Source organism: Marmota monax, unplaced genomic scaffold, assembly GCF_021218885.2.
Source record: "Marmota monax isolate L192 unplaced genomic scaffold, Marmota_monax_Labrador192_F-V1.1 WCK01_AAM20220418_F8-fsc00059, whole genome shotgun sequence".
Classification (NCBI taxonomy): domain Eukaryota; kingdom Metazoa; phylum Chordata; class Mammalia; order Rodentia; family Sciuridae; genus Marmota; species Marmota monax.
Genome location: NW_026693595.1, coordinates 5,229,663 through 5,254,707, shown reverse-complemented (window position 1 = coordinate 5,254,707; position 25,045 = coordinate 5,229,663). Strand labels below are relative to the sequence as shown.

At 39.0% G+C, this 25,045-nt stretch overlaps 1 protein-coding gene across 5 annotated transcripts in view; it reads right to left on the bottom strand.

Moving 5' to 3' along the window:
- Positions 1–7,017: 7,017 nt before the first annotated feature.
- Positions 7,018–25,045, bottom strand: part of Cemip2 (cell migration inducing hyaluronidase 2) — a 74,898-nt gene continuing 56,870 nt past the window's right edge. For all 5 annotated transcript variants that reach the window (XM_046459419.2, XM_058584012.1, XM_046459418.2 and 2 more), the window contains 6 exons: positions 21,029–21,211; positions 18,248–18,467; positions 15,278–15,376; positions 11,499–11,653; positions 7,839–7,942; positions 7,018–7,495 (listed from right to left, as the gene is read on the bottom strand). In XM_046459419.2, the coding sequence (XP_046315375.1) occupies positions 7,299–7,495; positions 7,839–7,942; positions 11,499–11,653; positions 15,278–15,376; positions 18,248–18,467; positions 21,029–21,211 (958 nt within the window). In that variant the 3' untranslated portion in view covers positions 7,018–7,298. The remainder of the gene's footprint in view (positions 7,496–7,838; positions 7,943–11,498; positions 11,654–15,277; positions 15,377–18,247; positions 18,468–21,028; positions 21,212–25,045) is intronic.

Genomic DNA, 25,045 nt, shown 5'->3' with positions numbered 1-25,045 from the left:
AGAGCGTTACTGTAATAGAATGAAAATCACAGTATCATCCACAACCTTCCTGAAGGTGCACACAAGGGACTTCATCCAAACACAAGTACTCATGTCTTCCAGACAGCTCGAGTCCATTTTTCAATGACTAACTCTTGTCTGTGACTCTTCCAGATTTATAACTTCCTCAACACATAGAGGGAACCATTCTCAGGAGGTCAGTATGCCAGAGGGCAAAATTGGTTTAAAAACCAAGCCAACCAGAAGAATACTAAAAAATTCCAGGTGCTCATTACTCTCAGCAGTTTAAGTAGCATGGGCAGATATCAAAATGGCGTAACCACCCAAGAAAAACTTTAAGTCATGAAACATAATTTTTTTGAGATACCCAGGGCCTTGCCCTTGCTAGGCATCTTTTACCATTGAGCTGCACCCCCAGCCCTGAAACCTGCTTTTGAATTAGTTTAGCAAGGACTGAAACCCTGAGAGTTGAACAGGGAACTTGTGATAATGAGGATAATGAGGAGTGAGTTTCAGAAGGGCCTCCTCACCTACATCTTGCACAGTGAAACTTGGGCAAGACATATAGGTGTGTGACTAGGGGAAAATGGGGTGCAGAAGCCTGGGCAGGCTTGTTGGCAAAGGCACTCATTCCTCTAGTTCTCTAACTCGGCTTCAGCTCACTATGTAGCCTGAGCTTTGAACTACTTCTCTGCAATGTCAGCATTTTCACCACTGCCTAGGAAGGGAGAAGGAGAATGTAGCTGGATGAAAACAGAGATAGAAATGACTTATTTTTATTTTATTGGTCTATGGTTGGTTTATGGATTGGAAGAGGCAAACTATTAGCTGAACTGAAGTTTCCCCTCATAAAAATGGAGAGCAGAAAACTGCACACATCAGCTGCAGAACAGGGTGTAGCCACGTTTTTGTGGCAGAACCCGTGCCCCAGCTCCCACTGCCCATGTTTCATGGCTCTTGTCCATAAAAGCGAGTGTGTTGAATTATGTTGGTAGTACAACTAAAGGCATAAACATAAACTTGTTGAGGATGCTCAAACCAATTCATTAATGTATTGCCTGGCTCAGGCTCCTATTCTCTAGATACAAATAGCTGAGTACCAGAAATGTGTTAAAACTAGGGCAGAGGTTTTGCAAAGGGTATTCTCAATGATTCCTAAACCTGGCATTATTTGGGAAAAGTCGATTTCCTAATTCTTGACCATTGTAAAACTGCCAAATGAGAATTCAGAAGTGTCTGGAATTGTGATTTTTTTGAAACTATTAGGTGTTTCTGATTACCGGCTATGTTCATGAGCCATGGCTATGCTCATTTATTACCCAAAACAAAAGTATTAGTAATCCCATTTTATAGATGAGAAAGCTGAGGATCTGGAATAGGAAGCTGCTCTAGGTAACACCACTAATAAAGTGCCTTAGAGTAGGTCAAACCTGTTGTTCACCAAAACGTCCCCCAAAACCTACAGTAAATAATTATCAGGCTGTCTCCAATCCGTTAACTGCTCATTATTTTCCTCAAGGCAATGGTGACCCCATGTACCCTTTTTGAGGAAGCAACAAGTTTTATCATGTTCTCTCTTTCCTATCAGAACTCTCTCTCCCTCCCACCCATATTGGGAGTTAATGATGCTGCCTATCTTCTGACACTTGGAAGCCCACCTTCTCCAACATCAGCAACCTTCCTGGTCTAGGCCTTCCTCCCTCAGGAACTGGGTGCTAACCATCAATATGGGCTAAGGGAAGGTGAAACTGCCCCAACCTCCCAGAGCTCCACCCCTCTTCCTTAACAAGGATCAATTTCCATCTCTCTCAAGTCCACCCAACCACCTGTGATTCTCTATGAAGTCCATGCATTAAAAGGCTTTTGCTTGCCAGGCATGGTAGTGTAGGCTTGTCATCCCAGCTACTCAAAAGGCTGAGGTGAAGGGTCACAAGTTTGAGGCTAGCCTCAGCAACTTAGGTAAGGCCATGTTTTAAAATAAAAATATAAATAGGATTGGGGATGTAGCTCAGTGATGGTGTCTAGGGTTTCAATCCACAGTACCACAAGCAAACTGCTTGTATAAAATCATTCATTCTACTTTTAAAAAGTGCATTTGTACTTATCAATGAGACCTCTGCTAAATATTAACTAGGATTACAGTGTCACTCAAAAAAGAAAAAAAAAAAAAACCCTGTTGTTATCCTGTGCAGCCTAATTTCAGACTTAAAATAATAAATTGCAGAAAACAAAGAATGGTTGGGATCACAGAGTGGAAATAACAGTAGCCAAAGGAATAATTTTAACAATGAGAACGTCAGACATCGTGGAGGGAGGGCCGAATCATGGGCTTCACAAACCTTTGCCTAGGTAACAGCCATACCCCCTGCTATGCATCAACTCTGCCCTAAACTGTCAAAAGAAGTTCTGGAGAAGACCATGTAGATGGCATCAACAAGATTACAAAAAGAAACACTTCAAATATGTCCAGAAGTGTTCTCTGCTGAGGGGAAAGAACTCACTACATTCAATGGGGTTTACAAACTTCATCCTTGATAAGAAACCCCTGCAGAGCTTGTTAGGGAATTTCATTCTCTGCTCTGCCCGCTGGGGATGACAATTCTAAGGCTGAGCTTGGGTTTGGGGTTCTGCATTTTCATCAACACTGCATGTAATTCTGCTAAGGGATTTTTCCTTAACTGGCTACTTTTTAAATTCTCACAATGTAAGCAGTTCCAAGAACAGGACAATGAACACCAGTAAACTCTTCACTGAGATCAAGGGTCAGCAAATTTTTCAGTAAAGGGCTAATAGTAAATATTTTCAATTTTTTTATGGGCCACAGACTCCTGCAACTATTCAATTCAGCCATGGCCACATGAAAGTCCCAATAGTCAATTCAGAAGTGAATGAGCTTGGCTGGGTTCCTTCCAGTTCCTACCTTACTTATGAACACTAATGAAAATTTAAATTTCACAGAATTTTCGCAGTATAAAATATAACTCTTCTTTTGACTTTTTCCAACTTGTTGTTATTAAAAATATATAAATAATTCTTAGCTCCTTATAGTGCTACAGAATACCAGACAAGTAGCAATAATGCATCATACATCTTAAAATAATCAGAAGAGCCGGCCAAGGTGATGGCCCTATAATACCAGCTACTTGGGAGGCTGAGGCAGGAGGATCACAAGTGCACGGCCAGCCTTGGCAACTTAGTGGAACCCTGTCTCAAAGGGGAAAAGGAAAAAAAAAAAAAATCAAGGTTGACTAAGAGTAGAGTTCAGTGGTAGAGAATCCCTGGGTTCAATTCCCACTATTAAAAAAAAAAATCAGGAGAGGAATTTATACTCACCATGAAGAAAGGATAACAGTTTAAGGTGGTGGGTATGCTAATTGCCCTAAATTGATAACTCCCCGATGCATGTGTGAATTATCACACTGCAGTGTGTCTCATGTATATAAATGTGTCAATTAAAACTAAAAACAAAAACCCCATTCTTAGCTCAAAATTGCAGGCAGGGAGCTTACAGGTCATACTTTGCCAACTCTAATTAACCAATTGTGATCATCATATCTAAGCTTTCCTGAGGATGAATTTTAATTACTTTTCATATTTAGACTCACCATGTTGTCCACATAAAGGAAATTACAGAAAACGCATCTGGGAAGATGTTTTCTGACCCATCCTGTTTAATTTTGAATAGAACATTTTCACAGCTTGGTATAGGCTGATGTTTGGGGACATCCTGTCGGGCAGAGCTTCTCCTTTAGAAATCACAGTTCAATCACGCTCCGATTTTATCAACTAAGAGCAAAACATGTGCCAACCTTTTCCCACAACATGAGGACCTAATTAAGCATTGTTTTTATGGGTTTCTTTCTCATATTGAAGCTAAGTAAGAGTAAAAAACTTTCCGTCTTCCAAATGACTCAAATGGCCCAGCAAATCATGAGAAACAGGTTATCATCTGTGAATGAAGAACTGGGAATGACTTTCCTTCATTTTTTTGTGCCCAAACCCCCTCACCACCCACATCTTTTGTTGAAAATTTGCTCTAGCCCAGAGAGTCTGCTCCCATTTCTAGCAAACTGGGTCATTACCAAGTCCAACAAATAGTAATGATACAAATCTGTCACCCTATTAAAGGTTTTCACCTCCAGGAGAATTTATCACGTCATTAGGCATGGTTTAATAAGTACCTGAAAACTAAACAAGAAATCTAGAAGAAAAACTCCAATTCTGCCACTCAAAATCAACAGGCATTGTCTTGAGGGTATATTTATCCACTGGGAATAACAGAAAAACACACTTGGATTAACCGAGTGCATTCCTTCCTTTTGAAATGCCTTTCAACCAGACTGGCCCACACATGACTTCATCTCTTAGGGAATAAAAACCTAGTTACCTGAGGCATGAAATCCTCCTTCCCTCTCCTCATTGCCCAGCCCCGCTCAAAACAGTAACTCCAAGGCATGAGGACCTGTGAGGAAGTTAGGGACAGAGGAGTCATAGCTCCCTGCCCCCAAGTCTACACATCAGCTTGGCGGCTGCTTTGGAGTCATTTTCCATGATGGGGGGGTGCATCTGCCTTTCATCTTCTCACAAGCACTCTCTCATAGCCTCTGAAGATAGCCTATGGCATCCTGGCTCAGGTGGAGAAGCAGGACCCACGCAGCAAAGATGTAAAACACCAGTCTGTGGACAATAGAGAGACCCTGTGTTTCCCATCAGCTGGCTGATTTGTAGCAGCCACATTTCTGGAGCTCAATCAGTTGCCTCACCTGATAGAAAATGCTTACAAACCTATAAATCACTTTGGAATAAAATTTCTCAGTAGAATTAGAACAGACTGCTAGCTCCCAAAGGCCTGAAATGTGTGTATCAACTTGTATGTCCAATTTAACAATTGGAGAGGATTAATGACTGAAAACTGTAAAAAAAAAAAAAAAAAAAGTTCTATTAAAAAAAAAAAAGAGAGAGAGAGACAACAAGTGAACCGCTTTGTCTAGGGTTAGAAGTCCCATGAGTAATATAGAAAACTCAAATAAAAATAGTAGATGAATGCAATTGTGTTTGAATCACAAAAAAAAAAAAAAAAATTACAGACTGAAGTTCAACAGTGGGCCTATTATTGTGTTAGTACAGTGATTCTGAAACCTGGCTTCATATTAGAATCACCCAGGGAGCTATAAAAAAATTCCAATGCCCAGGCTGCACCCCATACCAATTAATTCAAATCTACAGGGTGGGGTCCAGGCCTCTGTATTTTGTAAAGCTCCCCATGGTGATTCCAATGTGCAGCCAGGATTGGAGAATATGGAGACGATGGTCCCACCCTGCTGATGCTCAGCCTTACAAAATCTACTCACTGGATTTGCTTTCCTTATTTCCGCCAATAACTTCTTTGCAGCTAGAATGCAGAACTTTAAAAAAAATCAGAGATTCACAGACACACATGTATAAAATACATGCATACATTATTTTTATTTATTTAACTTAGACCCTGATTATTAGTATATAAATCAGAAAAAACTGAGTGCCTTGAAACTTACCCATCCTCCCCAAATCTTTAAAGAACCAAACTCTAAAAAACACACATCATAGATATTTAACTCATAAAACACACATACACACAAACTTTAATCACTTTCAGGAACCATGATCCAATAATATATTTAATAGGTAAGATCTCACTCATCACTATACAAGGGAAAAAACAACAACAACAACAACAACCCACACCCAAAAAACAGATAACCAAACTTTGATTAAGACACGTGCCCTTAACACGAGCACTTACAGTTAGAATGGTTTATCGGTAGCACTTTGAGGTAGCATATTCTGTAAAGTAACAGAAGTCACAGAGCTGCTCTGTAGTGTCTCCTGGACACAGAAGTACAGGCCATCAGCCTTGGCCCTTGGTAGAGGAAAGTGAATTTGTCCATGCTTATTTCCAACATCCGCCTGAACACCCTTGGCCATCCCTCCACCAGACTTGTGCCTTGTGGGTTTATAAAAATATAAAGGCATTTTGAAGTATCTTTCCTCCTGATGTGCAACACCCAGGCTGTGGAGCCAATCTCCTTTTGCCACACACAGCCCTCACTGGCAGGAGACACATGATCCCAGTGGAAAGGGAAACTGGGTGTCATGATGCCCTTTTTAATTCCTTAACCATTTAATGCAGAGTGACTCACTCCTTTAAGGCTATGAAGAGGCTCATTTCTCAATATTCGCTTCATGATTCTGACCCTTTAAAAAGCCCGCCTCCCCCCATCATTCTGGAGTATCATTAAGCTTTCTGGGATTTTCCTGGCAGGATGGTGAGCAGAGAAGCTTCTGAAAAATCCACACTAAAACATTAACAAAAAACCTAGGTGCAAGAGCAACAACAAGAACACACTTCCCTTGTGCAAGTTAAAAATAACAAAGTTTACAGTTCAGGAAAACATCCTGCTTCTTTAAAACAAAACAAAAACAAAAACAAAAACGTAACTGTTCAGCTCAGCTCTGCATTTCAAACAAATACACAGTCAAGACAGGCTAAGAATTAAAGCTGCAAAAACTGGTCCCAACAACCTCAGACCCTGGTGCAGGTCAAATTTTTGCTCAATGGTCACAGATTAAAGGGATTTCTCGTCCCCCAAAGCCCTTTTGTCCCAATATACTTCCTGTTTGAAAATTGATTCCTTAGAAGTAATCAATATACAAATGAATAAAAATAGCACATGTCCAGGCAAAAAAGGGCATGAGCTGGGCCTGAGTTGTCATGTAAAATTCTGTCATTCGGCATCATACAAAATTCTCAAAGGCTTCCCAGAAATAGGGCCCCAGGCATTGCTGAACGAGCCAGATACCCAAATCAACTGCTTTACAACACAACTGAGCATTAGACTTCAAGTATCCAAGGTGCTACAGTAGCAGGTCCTCTAAAGAGCTCAGGTTGACTCTTAGAAGCCCCCATCCCACCCCGCCATGCCCATTATACAAAATGTGTGTATATATATATATATATATATATATATATATATATATATATATATGGTCATTACCAAATAGTAGGGCGCAAGGTGAGGAACAAGAGAACTGCTCTCTGAATACACCAGCCTTACCAAGACAAATAAATCCTTAAACATTTTGTACAATTAGAAGGTGCACGAACTGGTATTCAAGCAATCCCTTTAAAACTCTTTTCTCCCCTTTTAGTATCAAACAAGAAAACGGTTCTGTTGGGTTAACAGTGTCATTTTTAAATGCCATAAATTAAATAAGTTAGTTCACATTTTTTCCCCCAGCACTTAAGTTACAGTCAGTCTCTAAAGCGCTTTTGAAGCTTGCTTTAACAATTCCAGATCTCTTCTGCGGATGCTTCCGGCCCTGGGACATCCATAATCATCTAGCTGCAAAGGTATGAATTCTTCAAGCACCCCAAGACCCTGTCCAGCAGGACTGGTAAATAGCTTAGTCCATGATGGTTTAAAGTTTCCACTGAATCCCAAAAATATGGTACTCCCTAAAAAAAAAAAAAAAAGAAAGATCAATTTGTATAGTTACTAGTTTCCAGCAAGATAATGCAGGAGGTAAGTCAGGGCTGAGCAAAATGAAGATATATATACATATAAGCACTCTACAATTCCTCATATCAGCGAATGAACTCATGAGCTCTTACCACCCAAGTAACAAACCATATCCCAACACACTTCCTCTAACATTGTCCCCCTTATGTAGATATTATCTTAATGATGCCTGTACCTGCCAAACAAGCTCATGAAAACAGCCTGGTAGCTCAATTCCACTGTAAAAGTGCATATGCTGTTAGCCTCACAAGAACTTGATAGAATAATACAAATACAAACCTTTGTTATAAAGGTGAGCTGGTTTGGCTAATCCCAGAGGTATTAATGAATCTGAAATATTCAACCGCTTTATTTCTCCTCTTGTGCTCAACAGAACAATGGACCTGTAAGTGAAAGTGAGAAAATCGGAGTCAATTCTCATCATCCAGCAGGTATTTATTGAGTACCTTTTTGAACTGAGTACAACATAGAAATTCCAGATAAAAGCAGAAATCAAAAAGAAAAACAGCTCAGATGCTTTTTTATTCTTGCTAGTACAGGTTCCAATTTTCTGGCTCCAGATGGAACTTCTCACTTTACTACAACAAGGGAAAACTCCAAAGTAGAGAAAGCGAAAGTTACTGACGTCTGACCCAGAGAGCAGCTAGGACTTGGCTCTTTTAAGGAATAATTTGTTGCTCATGAGAGTATGGCTTTTGTTTTACTTAAGATTCTTTATTTACCTATGGTTTATCATCATAAACTCAATCTTCTTTTTTAAATTTTCATTTGTTATATATGACAGCAGAATGCATTAACAATTCATATTACACATATAGACCACAATTTTTCATATCTCTGGTTGTACACAAAGTATAGTCACACCATTCCTGTCTTCATACATGTACTAGGGTAATGATGTCCATCACATTCCACCATCATTACTAACCCCTCCCTCCACCTCCCACCCCTCTGCCCTATCTAGAGTTCATCTAATCCTCCCATGTTCCCCCTCCCAACCCCACTATGAATCAGCCTCCTTATATCAGAGAAAACATTCAGCATTTGTTTTTTTGGGATTGGCTAACTTCACTTAGCATTACATTTTCCAGCTCCATCCATTTACCTACAAATGCCATGATTTTATTCTCTTTTATTGCTGAATAATATTCCATTGTGTATATATACCACATTTTTGTTATCCATCGATCTACTGAAGGGCTTCTAGGTTGGCTCCATATAAACATAATATTAAAAAATAAAAATAAGAGTTGAAAGTGTAGCTCAGTGGAAAGATGCTTGTCTAAGATGCACAAAGCCCTGGGTTCAATCCTTAGGACTATAAAAAATAAATTAAAAAATAAAAAAATAATAAAACAAAAGTGTTCTCCATGGTTTTTGAAAAAAGTTTACATCTTTTAAACCTTGCCATCGTTATCATATAGTAAATCGCCATAGTACTCTGATCCTTGTGGATCCTTTTCCTGGTTTAGTTACTATAGTTTCAAGGTTTATTTTAGTATTTTATATTAACAAGTCCCTTGTATTATTGTAATTTGTTTAAAGAGTTTATACTAATACATTTCTGATGGGATTACAAATTAGTACTGCCACATTGGAAAGCAGTATGAAGACTTCTGCAAAGACTAGGAACAATATCACCATACGACCCAACTATCCCACACTTTGTTTTTTATCCAAAAGAACTAAAATCAACATATGATAGTGATACATGCATACCACCTTTCATAGCAACACAACCTACAACAGTCAAGTGATGAAACCAGCCTATGTGTCAGTCAGCAGACAAATGGATAAAGAAAATGTGATACACACACACACACACACACACACACACATAATGGAGTTCTACTCAGACAAAAAGAAAAATGAGATTATGGCATTTGCCAGTAAATAGATGGAAGCGGAGAACATTGTGCTAAGTGAAATAAGACAAACTCCCATAGTCAAGAGTTAAATGTTTTCTCTCATACGCAGAAGCTAGAAATAAAAAAGGAATACAAAAAGGAGATCTTATGAAAATAGAAGAGATCAGTCAAATAGAAGAGGGGGACCAATGAGGAGGGAGGAAGGGAGGGAAAGAAGAAGAACTGAGGAATGAAGTTGACGAAATTATGCTATGTGCATGTATGAATATATCACAATTCAGTATTGTATTTAATTTCTTAATGTGGGCCTTGACTTTTAGACTAAGACTGTTAAGTTCTGTGCTGGGGTCGATCTTTCTAAAGCAGTGGAACCTCAATTCAAAATCAGCCAGAGGACTGTCCTCAGCAACCCTGAAGACATGACTTTTGTTTACAGGTCAGAATTACTCAGGACTCTGCTGTGAGAACATTAACAGATCAGCTTGCCACCACGTGCCACCGTGTGCCCCCAGGTATATGCACACAACCACACACATACATGTACACACACAAGCAAGCCTTCAGTCTTCCTAGAAATCACTGCCAGTTGCCCCATAATTTCTCGATACTTGGTTAAAATGCAACATACATACAGGAACACATTCCTAAGTGTCCAAACGACTTAAGTTTTTGCAAACTTAACATAGTTGCGTTACCAGCAGCCAGATCAAGAATTGGTATTACTGATCTCTCAAAAGCCTTTCTTACTCTTTCTAGAAACTACGTTTTTAATGAGTTGGTTTTTAACTCAAATCTATAGGTTAACTTGCAGGACTTCTGTGTTGTCCTAAATGTTTGTGGTGAAATTTATATCCTAGACTGTTTTAGGGGAAATAAGTGCATGTGTTTTCATCATTAGGAAAAACTTTGAAACCCTTAAAGAATATGGTAACCTCCAATAATTATCTTGAACCATAAGATAAAACTATAGCCAACCCTCCATATCCACAGGTTCTGAATACATGAATTCAAGCAATCAGATCAAAAATATTTGGGAACAAAACTACATCGGTATTGCATATGAACAGACTTTTTTTTCTTTGTTACTGCTCCTTAAACTATACAGTATAACAATTATTTGCACAGCGTTTACACATAATCTAGAGATGACTTGAAATATACAAGAAGATGTACACAGGTTATATGCAAATATGACACCATTTTTATATGAGGTGCTTGAACATCTTCAAATGTTGGTATTCGCAGAGGGTCCCGAAACCATCCCTCATGGATGCTAAAGGATGACTTTATATTACACATGGAATACTGCACCAAAATAATCCACTTAGTTCATGGGACCTGATCCTGTGATCTATAAAAACATAAGTAATAACATCAACTGAAAACGATTTGAAAGCTAGACAGGTCTTCACTCCCTGGGAAGCTTATGCTCTTCCCTGAATGGCTGCACTCAGCATCTGCAGCAAAGCTAAGGGGCAGAGAGGACCCTGAGTTCACATCTTTTCCCCCAGGAAAGGTCTGACCAACCCAGAAAAAGAAAGATTTCTCTCCTGTACATCTTTCTTCAGATATCAACAACAACCAAAAACAGACAGACCAGACACTCAACCACTTAAAAATTAATTTACCCTTTTACAGTCATTTCCAAATGACTAAGCAATGACTTCCTAAATATAGTAGAGTGCTGTGTAAGGGTCAATCAGTGGGACAAAGAAAACTGCCTGGAAAGGTACTTCAAAATGGTAATAAACCTTCATAGAGCAATTTAGTACTAAAAAGCAGCACAGTAGTGTTCCACACAAGGAACTTTCCTAAGAGCATTCTTGTCATTTGCAAAATCTTCTAACATCTCAGTTCTGCCATGGATAAGTAACAGCTTGTCAACTGATTGGACCACACAGGCATCACACTGAGGTGAAAAGGAATGAGTACCTTTCGCAGAGCCCCGAATGCCCACAGAGTTAAAGACCAGGTAGACATACCAAAGCTGCGAGGTGACCAGTGTTACCTGTGTAGAGGACTCCACATCCTCAAGGTGGCTTATCCCTGGTACAGAGTGAGCCAGACCTACCTTGGAGGGATGCTTGTTTTCAAATACTCTTCCATGCGACTGAAATCAGAAAGAAGGAAAAGCTTTCTTTCTATCAACCGGAAGGGAACGCTGCACGCATCCACGAGGAGGAGGAGGACACCTGCGCTTCGGAAGGGAAAGTCGGTGCCATTGACCTGAAGATACAAAATGTCCTCTGCTGTCATCACTGTTGCAGGAAGATCTCTAGGATAACTGGTCTTTCTAGCCCCTTCTAACCCATGAATCAGACTGTATTTCAAGGACTCGAGTTACATGTTTTACTTATTCTTCCCATCCAATGTCTGAAACTGCACCTTGTTCCTCTAAACTCTACCTACATACTATGCTTCGATCTTTGCTGATAGAGTAAGAGACTAAGAGACTCTGAGCCCCACCAAGCTGAGCTGGGTGACCCTTCTGCACTGCTTGGGACCTCATGTCTACACACAAGCACTGTCACTAGGGCAAGAGCTCTACAGTGACCAGGGGCTGGCCTCTGTGCTACACCTATATACAGATCACAATCTGATTCATGGAGTTTGAAATATCATTTAAGTCCAACTGTTCTATCTCTTTTAGCTCTAAATATAGCCCTCTTCTGACGTCAAAAGAGCAAAATGGTGCTTTTAAATGAGTTTTGAGCTACATTTTATTTTACAATGATCATGAGCTGAATTTTCATAATCATCCTCTTTAATGGTTTGTGATCTTTTCAAGAAAGAGGCATACTCTGGACACATCCAAATATTATTAAGTTCTCAGCCAGAAAGGAAAAATAAAACAAAGCTGGCTAAATACTAATCCAAAGGCAATGTTACTCTTTGGAAAACCATAAACTGAACTAAAGTGAGCTAGCCAAGGAGAAACACTCTCACCACTTCACCTGACCTGACTTGGAGAAATTATATTCAAATTTTATTTCTAATCATATTGATCTTCCCAAAATTCAAAATAGTCTTGTTAGTTATGTTTAAATTGCTCTAATCTAGTGAAGAGATCTGGAGATTCTGAAGTAAATTTTCTATGTGCAAAGACTAGAAGAGATTCCCTTATTTTTAAAAAAATCTGAATGCTTAAGAATGAAGTACAGCTGGATGTGGTGGCACATGCCTGTAATCCCAGCAGCTCAGAAGGCTGAGACAGGAGGATTGCAAGTTCAAAGCCAGCCTTAGCAATTTAGCAAGGCATGAAGCAATTTAACAAAACCCTGTCTCAAATAAAAAAGAGCTGGGGATGTGGCTCAGTCATTAAGTACCCCCGAGTTCAATCCCTGCTACCAAAAAAATTTGAAGCAAATTTGAGAAAAAAATATATAATGATTTTCAATACACTCCAACTGTTCTTGTGAAAAACTATCCTCCAAAACCTGTTAGTTAAATTAAAACTTTCCATAAAAAACAATGCAATGCCAAGTCCCAGGAAAGAATGCTTATATTATGTATCTGCAAGAGGGAAAAGCTGTTTTTCTGTCAACCAGAAGGGAACGCTGGAGATACACAGTGTCCCTTGATTTTTCCAGGGTCCCGGGCACCCAATGTGCAGTAGTGGAATCAAACTAAGTCTTCAGACCTTGGGCATAACCTTTCTGAAGGTTTGTTGTTGTTGTTGTTTGGCTTGGGGAGGCAAAACAATTTCTTCTTCAATTATCTAGTGAGCTACTAGAACAGTGGGCCTCAGCACCTACCCTCCTCCCTTATGCAAGCCCCAACAGATGTAATCAGTAGGCTGGGATCAGCCTTCATGAATGCATGAAGAGGCTGAGCTAACAAATTCCATGCTCATAAAATTACATCTTCAGCATCGTACAAAATAAAGGACTGTTAACACAGGGGAATGAATGTCAATACAGTCTTTAAGAAATCTTTGAGCTACATTTAAACAGGAATCTCCTTAATTCAAAGCTATTAAGTAAAATTTAAATTTAAATTCTGGAATTAGATGGTGGTGGTGTTTGCACAATATGAATGTACTTCACACCACTGAACTCAACACCTAAAAATGGTTAAGATGGTAAATTTTGTGCTACGTGTCTCTTACTACAACAAAAACAAATTGGGAAAGAAAAAAAAAAACTAAAATATAACTTTGTCCACATATAAATGGATTTGTGATCATGTTGTCCACCACTGGGGAAAAAAAAAAAATGAACTTCTAAAGAGATCATGTGAGACAGGGTGCAGGTCCTGGCTGGCTATGAACCGGAGGCTAGATACCTGCTCCCACAAAGAGCTCTTTACAAGGTGGCTCCCAGGTCAACCTGGTTTGGGATAGGTCACAAGCCACGGTTCGATTCCCATGACTAACTTGACTCTAAGCTCAAATTCTAGTGTTAACACTGAGACTCACTACTGTACTTCCATTAAACCATTTTTAAAAAGACAGCTAATGTTGAGGGCCACAGCCAAGTCGGGATGACGCATGGCATTTTTTTTTTTATTGGTTGTTCAAAACATTACAAAGCTCTTGACATATCATATTTCATACATTAGATTCAAGGGGGTTATGAGCTCCCATTTTTACCCCAAATACAGATTGCAGAATCACATCGGTTACACAACAGTTACTAATATGGCATTATGTAAAAATGTGGATGTGTAACCGATGCATGGCATTTTTGCCAGAACGGAGTGGTTGAGAGGTGACAGTGACGCCAGCAAGCCATTGAGATGATGATGGTTATGTTAAGCTGTGTATTTAATTGTATATTAGACCCCTGCAGACCCCTGCCTGGGTCTGCTACTTTGGAGTTCCTGGGGAGTTCGCCTTGGTTGGGGAAGTGTTGCAGGAGGGATTTCTGGAGGAGGAATTCCGGTTGGTGTGTGGTGTGTCCCGGGAGAAGGCCACGTGCGTGGTATACACGGGAGTTTGGAAATAAAGTTTGTTCCTGCTTGAGTGGCTCGTGATTTGTGCCCAGCCAGACTGCAGCAAGCTAATTCTTGTATTTTCACTTTCCTCACCCCCCCAAAAAAACTAAAAAAATAGACAATCTCAAAATAAAAAGTTAAAGAAATTTTAAAACCTTCATTCCCCATATCTTGAGCGCTCATTTTAAGTTGAAAATCAAGGTAAAACAGTTTTCTATGTGATGATTGCCTATAGCAAATCAAAGATGCCTTTTCTCTTATAGAAATGAAATCAGAGTCATCTATAACAGTGACTAAAAGATAATGTGAACAAGTGTTAACATTAGCCCAAAAGTAATCAGTAAACAATCCACTTTGAAAAAAAGAATTTTGATAATAATGTATTTCAAAACACATTACAAATGTTTAAAGAGGTTTTTATGCCTCATTGTATCATTTGCCACCAATAATCAAAAGGTTGTTAAAACCAGTGACTACTATCAGAGTTAATATAGGTCATCAGGATAAAGGATAAAAGCAAGAATCCACCGCAGGATACACACCTGCTATGGTCAGAATGTTGTGTGGGCAAAACTTTTGCTGTATTCCTAATTCCTGAAGTGATGGTATTAGGAAGTGGGGCCTTCAGAAAGTGATCGGGACATGAGAGTGAAGCCCTCAGGATAGGGACTAGTGTCCTTAGAAAAGGAACTCAAGAGAGAACCCAACCTTTCCACCATCTGAGGACACAACAGAAGGCACCAAGATATAAGAACCAGAAAACAGGTCCTCCTCAGAGGCCACATCTACCAGTGCTTTGACCTACCTATGTGCTGCCCAGCTGCCAGAACTGAGAGAAACAGGTTTCTGTTGTGTGTAAGCCACCCCGCCTCACAGCAGCCCAAATAGACTAAAACAACACAAGACAGTACTTACAGAAATAATAGATGGGTCTCCGCGCTGAGTCTCTGCTTTGCTGGGTGACTGAAATTGCACAGGGAGGTAGCTCTTGTGAGGATCACTGGTAAACACCACCTAGATAGGAAGAGGTTCCATATTTAAGGTGACTATTTCCTCTTCCCAAAGGGTCCATCAGAGAAACTCAGTTATATTATTAGTGCCATTGTGTTTCTATTTCTGAGATTTTTGTACATATTGCATAACCTTGAACTCCGTTTTTTTAAAATGCTTAATACAAAAAGTGTAATTTTTCATTTTCTGGAACAATCTCTTTCGAACAAATATAATCTTGTTGACAAAATTAATTCAGGGGCTCGAGGTATAGCTTAGTGGTAGAACATGGGCTCAGTATGTGCTAACCCCTGGGTTTGATTCCCAGCATCCTCCCCTCAAAAAAATTCAGTCATTTCAGTAAGTGCCTTAATAAATATGCATTGAATTTAAATTGTTGTAAACGTTTTGGGCAAATATAGATACAAATCTTTTTAAAAGTTCTTTTCTGATCGATTATCGTGAATTGGGGCTCAGTCATTCTAGGATTGAGGAAAGAAGTACCTACAACAAGGGCTACTCTGTTTAAAATTTCCAGTGGCCTTGTACATGACCAGGTCTCAGCACACCTCTGTGACCTGCAGAGAGTCTCATGACAGAGCTACACCTAGGGACAGGCCCTCATTTCTCTCCAACCTATCACATTCAAGAGGCAGGGCCCCTCCCTCACTTCCGCATGAGCTCGGCACCTTCTTCCCCACACCCTGCCTTTGTGATTCCTTTTCCTCATCCCTTCCACTCCTCCAATCTCGCCCCATGAGGCTTCTGCTCATTCAAAACACTTAACTCTCACATAATTTAACACTTCAAAGCGTATTTCCTAATAAATCAATGTCAAAAACTTTTTTGCAAGAACAAATAATCATCAGAAGACTAAGCAGCATTCAGAATCTGGACATTTCTTTGAATTTCGGGTTTGGAGTCAAAAGTTCATCTGAATTTTCCTACTTACTTCTAAATACATGTGTTTCACTTTGATATTCAAAATAAAAATTCCTCTCAAACTAAAAGTGATATTCCCAAATACTTCAAGTATTTTGCAACTGAACAAAGTCAGTACTTAAGACATTAAAAAAAATTATGATCAGTGCTTCTGGCACAAGAATAAAGAATGCTACATGTTAATGCATGAAACTGTTTAATGAAATAAAGCCTAGGATGTTTCCAAGGATAACTTAATCATTGTCACAAATAATGTTGATTATAAGTTATATAAAGTCTCTTCAGCAGCATGCAGGTGTAGCTCAGTGGTAGAGAGCTTAACTGGTATGTGACGGGGCTCTGGGTTCAGTCCCCAATACCACACAAAAGTAAAAATTAAATAAAGTCTCTTCAGCAATGAAGAACTTTCTGAACAAATCCAACTCAAGAATGAGGCTGGAAAAATTAGTCTCTCACAAAGATCACCTCAAACTAGCACTTTAACAATCAAAATATTGCATAGGGGTTAGGGTACAGCTCAATGGTAGAGAGTTTGCTTAGCATGTGCAAGGCCCTGGGTTCAACCCAAAATACCACAAATAAAGAAAAAAGAAAGAGAAAACATGGACCAACAAAGGGCCCGTCGACATGTACATATACCCACAAACATACTCTTCATATACACAAGGCTTTTTTGTTTTGTCGGTTTGGTTTTTGGTTTTACTTGTATGGGAGGATATAGGCAACTCAAGAATATGGGAGACTGAGATTGTGATAGGAGTTGCCATTAAAAAACAACAACAACAACAACACTCATTCTCTATCCTATTGGGCAGCATAAATCCATCTTTCTCTCCCTGCTTTCACTGCCACAAAGCCAAAAATAAATGAAAAGAGAGAACGAAATAAAGAATTTATGCAGTGAAAGATTTTGTTTCCTCAAATCCATCACGCTGATTAGAAATGAAAGCTCAAGCTTTAGAAGTTTTCTCCATATAAGTAGGCAGTAGGCACTTCTGTGATCATTCAATTCTTGCTCTAAAAACCATCTTCAGTAGAACTCAAATGTGAATAGAATCAGAATTACCTGCAGGACTATTAAGCTGCAGGCTGCTGGGCCCCTGCTCCAGAGCTGCTGACTCAGTAGGACTGGGGTAGCCCAGGAATTCCCACTTCTCACAAGTTCCCAGGGATGCTGTTGCTGCTGGTTGGGGGGACTACACTTAGAGGATGATTACCTTAGCCCATATTTGTTTTGTGAAGACTAAAAATGAGTCGGGGCAGTATTCATTCTGTATTTCTTTTTCACCTGGAACTGGTCTGATTCCTTTGGAACCCATTCATATGTGGAATTTAAGCACATTGTTTGGGTTTATTTCCACTGCCATTTTTGAACCAAGATCTATTAAAATATAGTAGTCTAATCAGAAATCTATCAAAGGAAGCATTTTTCACTTCTAACCAAAGTCAGTCTGTTCTTTGAATTACAAGGAAATATAATAGCACATGCTTCAAAATTAAAGAGTGGCTTTCCACCTTAAAAAAAAAAAAAGGAAAAAAAGGAATGATTCTCACACAAGCTGCACATTTTGAGGAGAAATTTCACACTACCAATAAAACAAAGCATTTTTATATCACTTTTTGATGTATAAACCAAGTGGCAACATTATAACAGAATCACAAATCTGGGAAAGAAAAAAGGATGGCCAATATAGTAACCTCTAATTTCAAACTATAAAAGCCACAGCTAATCAGAGTAAACTGATGTCTCACAGGGAACAGGTACTTTTGTTATAAATTTGGACTACTTTGCTTCTTATAAGGATCACATTCTAGAATAGGCCCCAATTTAGGAGACACCAGCAAGTGTTTATAAATTGGCAACACATATGTTTCAAAGAAAAGTGCTCCTATTCCAAAGAAACCCCCTGATTTTTGCTCCCAGACCCCAGCCCACTCTTCTTCCTTATTTACCTGGTGAGTGCCACAGCCTTGACAGAGTCTGGTGAGCACGGACGGCATGCGCTTGACCACCGATGGCTTTCTATAATACTGTGGATATGCTTTGGCCATGCAATTACTGACGTCTTTTGAGTCTGTTGATGCCAGGATCTTGACTCTTTCACATCCCTGAGATGAACAGTAACTGTGGCCATCCCTGTGGCTTTTGGCTTTGAGATACAAAAACAGTAACCTGCACAAAGCAAAGAGCAACCCATTTGGTGTTAGACTTCCTCTCAAAAACTTATAAAATTCCTCAAATCAACTCATGGCCAAAGGGATTTCTCCAATAAGTAACTTTTCGTAAGAAGAAAAATTAATTGCAAAACCAATAGAATTGTTTCACTTTCTTCCCTGTCCTTGTAGGGTTTTAAGTCAAATGCAGTACTGCTTTGGAAAATATTTCAATTCTTTGATTCAGTCATTCTGGAAGATATCAAAGTTGATTTCAGGTTTAAATTAGTTAAATAGGTAATCTGAGAGCATGGAATTTGGCCTGGCTCAAAAATTCCTTAGAAAACTGTATACTTGTATTCAGCTTAGGATTCCTAAATTGATGTGGTTTCTTCTTCTTCTTTTTGTCTTTTTGCTCATAAATCATTTTGGTTTAAGGTACAAAATTGAAGTCATAAAACAACAACTCTGCTTGGCTATGGTCAAGATAGTCTCAAATCAATTCCTGTGATGTGTTCCAAGAGCACATGGGCCTGGGGTCCTTCAGTCTGTAACTGAGCAAAACTCAGTCTAAATCAACAGAGTTCCACTCTCTCCAACTTTTCCTCCTACTGCCAAGATGGTCAGAAAAATCTAACGCCCAGGCAGCAGTCCAATATCTATCTGCAAACCCAGTCTTTCTAAACCAAAGCAAGTCAAGATTCTAAAGGACTTTGATAAAATGATTGATAACCAGTAATCAAGAATTAATATTTTGGGCTGGGGCTGTAGCTCAGTGGTAGAGCACTTGCCTCGCATGTGTGAGGCACTGGGTTTGATCCCCAGCGCTACATAAAAATAAATAAATAAAGCTACTGCTGCAACTAAAAAATATTTAAAAATAAAAAAGGATTCATATTTTAATATGAGGTCACTGAACAATGCAATGTTGAGATTAAGAGGTAAAAAATTGGGCTGGCTGTAGTTCAGTGGCAGAGTGCCTGCCTACATGTGTGAGACACTAGGTTTGATCCTCTGCACCACATAAAAATAAATAAAATAAAGGCATTCTGTCCATCTACAACTACAAAAAAAAAAAAAAAGAAAAGAGAGAGAGTTAAAAAGTTAGTCACTGCCTTACCATCCAATAATTTCAGAATGTCAGGGACCTGATTGAAATGTAATTTCTGAAATATAATTAAAATTGTAAAAATAAAGGGAATTTAAAACAAAATCGTTGTTCAGAGGCTGAAGGATTCTTGAGATACCCAGACCAGAAAATATTTACCTCTTATTATTCAGGTAAATCATTAATTTGTGGTTACCAGACTATCCTTACAAATCTGGGTACTCCATTTATTTTTGTGGAAAAACAACTGGGAATGTGGAATTTGTCATCTACAGAATAAAAATGAAGGTAGATGGTTTGACTCTAATTAGAAATTGAAAATTAGTGATGATTATTAAGAAAAAACTTAGGCTGATCACACCGGTCACTGCAGGTCCTGGAGAGAAAATGAGTTGCAATTTTTTCAAAGGCCAACGAGACGCTCAACAATTGAACCCTAATTTTCTTCCCCCAATCAATCCTGCCACCCTTCTCCCCACTCTGAGCTTTTTGCCTTTCCCCAAACATGCCATGCCACATTCTTCCATGCGCCCATGCACTTGTGCACATTGTTCTTTCCGCCTGCAAACCTCACCCATCTCTTTTTCCATCTCCTAATTGTTCCTTGGGAGGTCCAGTGTCACCCTATCAGGATGTCTCTGGTTACTCTAGGGTAAGTATCCACAAAGGCACATTAAATATCCCATTATAGAATTTACAGCCTTTAAATCTTTCACTCTCTTAATTACTTGCTTTGCATGCCCAGATCTTTCAATGGACTGTGAATTTGTGAAAGAAATGCATCTTATTTACATTAATATCTTTACAGTACCTAGACAATGGTATATGGCTGGAATGTCAGCTTAAGGATGGAGACTGAAAGAGCATGCCACTTGCTGGAATAAGACAGGAGGTCAAGCCTACCATAACCCACAGGCTGAGAGACTGTAACTGGACAAAAGCAGACAAAGCCAACAGGACCCCAGGTGAACAGGATTAGAATTAAACAGTGGAAAGATGCAGCCTAGAGAAAGTTGAAAGCAAATACGCTATGGTTATACAATGACCTTCAAAAACTCAAGGTCAACTTGAAAGACAACCTTAAGGCAGCAGCAAGAGAAAAATGCGCTTCCACTGAAATCTGAACTCTATCACATGTAAATAACTACCTTTGGACTTCTTGAAGAAAAAAGGATTTTCATTTTCAGTTGGGTCTACTGGTTATTCATTGTCAAAGATAACTTCTCTCCCTAAATTGTCTTAATATGTAAATAGCAAACATCTTCACTCAATTCCTACTGCCAGCTATAATAACCAGTCATTCTAGTTCTCCTCTAAACCCTTAATAACGATGTGCAGAGAAGCACCCACATCAGCTGCTTTCCTAAACAGCTATCACATCACAGGCAATTCTTGGCTACGATGAAGAACTAGTAATTTCACCATTAAAGAAAAATAGCATTCATTCTCATGCCCTGGTTCCACTGAATTACCCTGTGCTGGAGTCAAAATAGAATTTCCTCTCAGACTGCTTCCTCTGCAGTTCTTCCAGTGAGTTCACGGGCTCATATTCTTCAACTTTGGATAATGAGCCACTCTGTCGTTGTAAAAAGCCAAAGGTAACTTGAAAACTTGTGTTTGATGGATAGCAGAGGCCTACTCGAATCCAGTCATTCCTTTAAAGGAGATACAATTAAAAAAATAATAATAATTCACACTTGAGTTAAAATCCTTTGGGAATCATGGCACATATAAATTTTAACTATAATTATTCCTTCTTAAATTTCCACTGTATGTTGAGCCACTAACAATGAAAATCCCAAACCCTGACATACTAACCAATCACCTACTTTTATCTGTTGCCCACATTTCTCTTACCAATAAATTTGCAGAATATATTCTACAGAGGAAAAAAAAATCTGGTTTCAACAGGATTTGGGAGACTGTGAATAAACATTGAATAAATATACTCAAGATACTCCAAATGGATAATAAAGCCAAGTGAGATGATTGGGTATGAGTGTATTGAGACAGAAAGACTAACAGCCTGGTGGTGGAAGTGTACAATGGTAAAATCATTCTGAAGACTTTTTCTATTCATAATATTATTACAAAAGATAAAAATACATTTAAGAAATTTCTAGTGGCAGGCAGAACTGCTTTTTTAATGCCTTTGATGTGTATCACCAAATTACCTTAGTATTTTTAATGTCGTTAGATATTGATTATCCTTTTAAAAAGTCATTTAAAATAATTTGCTTTTTTTTTTTCATCTTTTTATTGTTCACCATTTTAACCACTTCTAGCTGTAGCGATCAGCGGCATTGGGTGTATTCACCTGGCTATGCACCCATCACCACTCTTCATTTCCAGAACTTTTCCATCATTCTAAAGAACTTTCTCAATCTGTTATAAGACCTTTAAATTGTCACACAAGTTTTACCCAGTAATCCCACTGATGAATAATTAGAAATGCAAATAGAGATGTTCCATGAGGTTTTTATACTAGCAAACGAGCAGAGGACAGGAGAAACACTAAGTATTCATGCAGGAAGAGGCAGTTAAAGAAAATTTCTGCACATCCATATGTGCAGGAAAATCTGAGTGTGGATAAAGAAGAGAACAATATAAATGTTTACATGCTTTTTTTAATGTTTTTTTTCCCTGTACTTTCTTTATTATGTTAAATAAGTGAGTATGGCTTCCTAACTCTTTTTGGGGGTACACACTGGGGATTGAACTCTCGTGGTGCTTCACCACTGAGCCACATCCCTAGCCCTTTTCTTTTTCTCTTTGAGACAGGGTCTCACTAAGTTGATAAGGGCCTCCTTAAATTGCTGAGGCTGGTCTTAAACATGACAAACCTCCTGCCTCAGCCTCTTGGTTGCTGGGATTATAGGCATGCACCACTGTGCCCAGTGGTTTTATAACTCTTAAAAAAAAAAAAAAAAAGTGTTATTTTCAGAAGTGGAACTATGACAAAGTCTATGACTGCTCTATAATTATATTAAATTTGGAAAAAGAAATTACCCCCGTCTTCCTCTTGCCTCTCCTCATCACATAATTTTTATAACTTCTACCTAATTAAACTAGAAAAGCATGACTAACTTTTAGGCCCATGTGGATTTTTGAAACTTTTAGGTTCAGCCTTTTTTCACTTGAAAATGTTTTTACTTGCTTAGTATGCGATGAAAACCTTGCACAGTACTTTATACAGAACTTGTGCATTTTCCCCCCAGTACTGAGGATTGAACCCAGAATCCTCTGCTTGCTAGGCAAGAGCCCTACCACTGAGCCACATCCCCAGCCCTGCATCATTTGATTCTAACATTTCACCTCAAGTGCATAATCCTGCTCCATGTAACTTTTTAGAATACCGATCACTCGCTGACATTTCTTCCCAATCCTCCCTATTATTTGTTTCTTTTATTGAATTCTCTGGAACACACTGACAGTCTCAGATTGGACTTTAAGAAATCTCACCCTGGAAAACAGTATTTCCTCCATAAAGAAATAATAAACACTTGAGAAGATAGATATGTAAAACTTGACTTAAATATGCTATGCATACATGTATCAGATCATGTGGTAACCCATAAATATGTGTAATGCTTATGCTTTCCTGTATCAGTTTTGAAATAAGCTTAATTTACAAATAAAAAAAAAAAAATCTCTCCTTGAACACAATGTGAACTAAGCATCGGACATAGGGAGACTTAGTAAGAGGCTGCTGCAGGGTTCCAAGAAAGAGATGATGATGAAAGCCGGGCATACTGGGGCATGTCTGTTATCCCAGAGGCTCAGGAGGCTAAGGCAGAAGGATCGTGAGTTCAAAGCCAGCCTCAGCAAAAAGTGAGATGCTAAGTAACTCAGTAAGACCCTATCTCTAAATAAAATACAAAATAGGGCTGGGGATGTGGCTCAGTGGTTGAGTGCCCCTCAGTTCAATCCCCAGTACCCACCTCCCCCCAAAAAAGGCGGGGGGATTGATGATGGCCTGAATTCAGTCATAATCTGTGGGAGTAGAAAGCAGTAGAGATCTGAGTGACATCAGGAGCCAGAACCAACAGGGATGAAGAGGGAAAAGGCAGAGTGAGGAATGAGTATGGGAAGTTTTAGAGAAGTGCTAGAGAGAAGCAATGGTTCAGTGTAGAGCACGTGCCATCTGCCTAACTATTTCAGAGCAAGGGCACCCACCATGATAAGCACCCGTTCTTGGAAGTGACCTATTTATAGCTCAACTGTAAGTTCTATTCCTCTCTGTTTACTTCAACTGGGTGTTCAAAGAGAGTCCCATGAGTCAGAGCTTTATGACCAGTCAGGTGAATGAGCCATGGCAATTTTCTAGGCACATATCTGAGCAGCTTCATAGAACCCCACAGGTTAACAGTTTTACAGATCTAGATGGCTTTGCTCCTGCCCTTCAAAATACAGTGGGCCCTCCTTATCTGCAGAGTCGACATTCACAGGATTCAACCAATGAACCCCAATTCACCAAAATAAAAAATTGCAGCTTTGGTGAAAACACACTCTTTTCTTATTATTGTTCCTTAAACTATATATAATTATTTGCATAGCATTTATATCATATTAGGTTTTATAAGTAATCCAGAAGTGGTTTAAAATATATAGGACGGTATAACAGGCATTGAGCATCCACAGATTTTAGTACTCATGGGTGGGTGGGTGGTCCTAGAAACCAGTTCCCCAAGGACACAGAAGGACAACTGTAGTCCCCTTTCTTCTATCTGACTTCACTTTGGGTCACTTTTCCTGACACCCTATGTTCCCATCTCACCAAATCCATCATTCCCCAGGTAGAGTAGGCCCTGTCCCAACTCTGATTTTGTAACAAGACTGACCAAAGTATCACTTTCTGACTGCAGCCTGGCCCCACTCCCTAAGGCAGATTTAGTGGCCATATCCTCTACCCACTACAGGGAAAAAAGAGTTTGAATTTATCTATTCATTCAGGTTTTTTTTCTTCTGCACATCTAGTATGAGTTCATTTTTCTTTTTATCAACTGACACACTTGCGTAAATTAATGTAAACATATCAACTTGGATTGAGTTTGATATCATTGGGACAAACAACTGAGAAGGGACAAAAATCATGCTTTAAGTCAGGGCATTTAAACCCCAACTCCCCCCACTTCCCACAGCAGATATTACCAATCAAACCCACTTTCTTCTGTCAAGTCTAAACTTGGCATCAAAAATCTTTTAATTTTACCAGTGCCCATTTGGAAAATCATATAAAACTTCTTCCAACTTCAGCTACAGGGACTTAAGTTCAGCAGCCTACCATTAAAACTTATTGCTAAATAGCTTTATGTACACAATACATGGGTCTCAGAAAAAAAGAAACGTTTTCAAAATAACAGGACCCAATTTATATAAATAATCTCTTTACTCCATCAACACAAAACATACAGCCTCTCCAGAACAGGAACAAAGTACATGAAACAGGCATTCTTGATAGTGAATAAAACAATAACATATTTCCTTCC